Source organism: Cystoisospora suis (assembly GCF_002600585.1).
Source record: "Cystoisospora suis strain Wien I chromosome Unknown contig_1229, whole genome shotgun sequence".
Taxonomy (NCBI): Eukaryota; Apicomplexa; class Conoidasida; order Eucoccidiorida; family Sarcocystidae; genus Cystoisospora; species Cystoisospora suis.
The window spans coordinates 27,212-28,419 of record NW_027154030.1 but is presented as its reverse complement, the minus strand read 5'-3'; the positions used below and the strand labels follow the sequence as shown (position 1 = coordinate 28,419).

Sequence of the window (1,208 nt, the reverse complement as noted above, 5' to 3'; positions counted from 1 at the left end):
ACTGTGAACCCGCAGCATGGGAAGTACTGTCCGGTGAGCAATTTACGACGATAAAGTCAACGGGGGCCCCCATGGCGGAGAGCGCATGGACAAGCGTCTTGACGCGCCAGTCACGAAAGGCTAACGCATTCCAGAAATCCACCTGCTTCCTCTGAAGCCATGTAAGTGCAGGGTCGTAGGCTGTATGACGAGGCAGACAAACATCAGTCTGTTTGTCGCTGCAGTTGTCTCCCCCCATGAATCTCTCGTCCGGACTACTGCTGTTACCAGCGGTGGTTTGTCCTGTGAAGGACGTCTCTGTGTACTGACGTGTAGTTACTCCACGCAATGGAGAGGACGGAAGACGGGAGGCTGAGGCAGACTCTGAGACCACAAGAGGGGGGTTAGCCACAGGCATCGAAGACAAGTTATCACGATCCGCCTCGTGCAGGGAAACGTCTCCTGCGCACAACGGAGAGAGCTCTCCGGCAAAATCACCAGAGGAAGGCAGCTGAGACAGATCCGCACTCTTCCTCTTCCGCTCCGGGTACTGACTCGCCGACACTGGTGTCGCAGGGTCAGGCACAGGTGACCGAGTCCAAGAAAGCCACCGCCACTCCCGATGCCAGTTGCCGCGTAAATGTGCATTTTCTCCCAGAGAAGAACCGTCCGCCTGAGGATCTGTTGACTCGCGGATGAAGCCAGACTCCCCGGGAGCACTATGCGGAGACAGTGAGGGTTTGGGCTTGTCCATCGTGTGATGCGGCGGCGCACACGTTGAGGGCTCTACGGACGGAGCACCCCTACACAGCGCCGCATCCGTTGGAGCTGCGGAGATCTTCAGCGTTCTCAGTCCATTCCTGGCGTCAAACTGCAGTGAGCGACCTCAGAATGCCACAAGAAAGAAAATGCCAAAAGGCAGCTGAGACATTCGACGAAGTCCTCACTTATTCACGGGCAGTCACGAGCAGAAAACAAGCCTTACAGCGTTCTCGGGGAGGTTACTTGCACCGTTATAAGATTTCTCTGGGGGAGTATGCTTGGAAATGGCTAAGAAGTACTACAAGAAACAAGCCAAAGTGGATACTCCATGAGAAAGTATTGATTGGGGTTCTCGTAAAGACGTCCTCTCCCACTCCCGCAACCGGCGATGCCATGCGAAAGGGTAACCGACACAGGCACGGTTGCGACGAACTTCCTGCGGACACACTACAAACACACACCGACAC

General features: G+C 55.5%; 1 protein-coding gene across 1 annotated transcript in view; it reads right to left on the bottom strand.

Moving 5' to 3' along the window:
- The window catches only part of CSUI_002888 (peptidase m76 family protein), a 4,003-nt gene extending 2,800 nt beyond the window's left edge, over window positions 1–1,203 (bottom strand). The window contains exon 1 of the mRNA XM_068063087.1: window positions 3–1,203. Within this exon, the coding sequence (XP_067924934.1) occupies window positions 3–733 (731 nt within the window). The 5' untranslated portion in view covers window positions 734–1,203. The remainder of the gene's footprint in view (window positions 1–2) is intronic.
- Window positions 1,204–1,208: the final 5 nt, after the last annotated feature.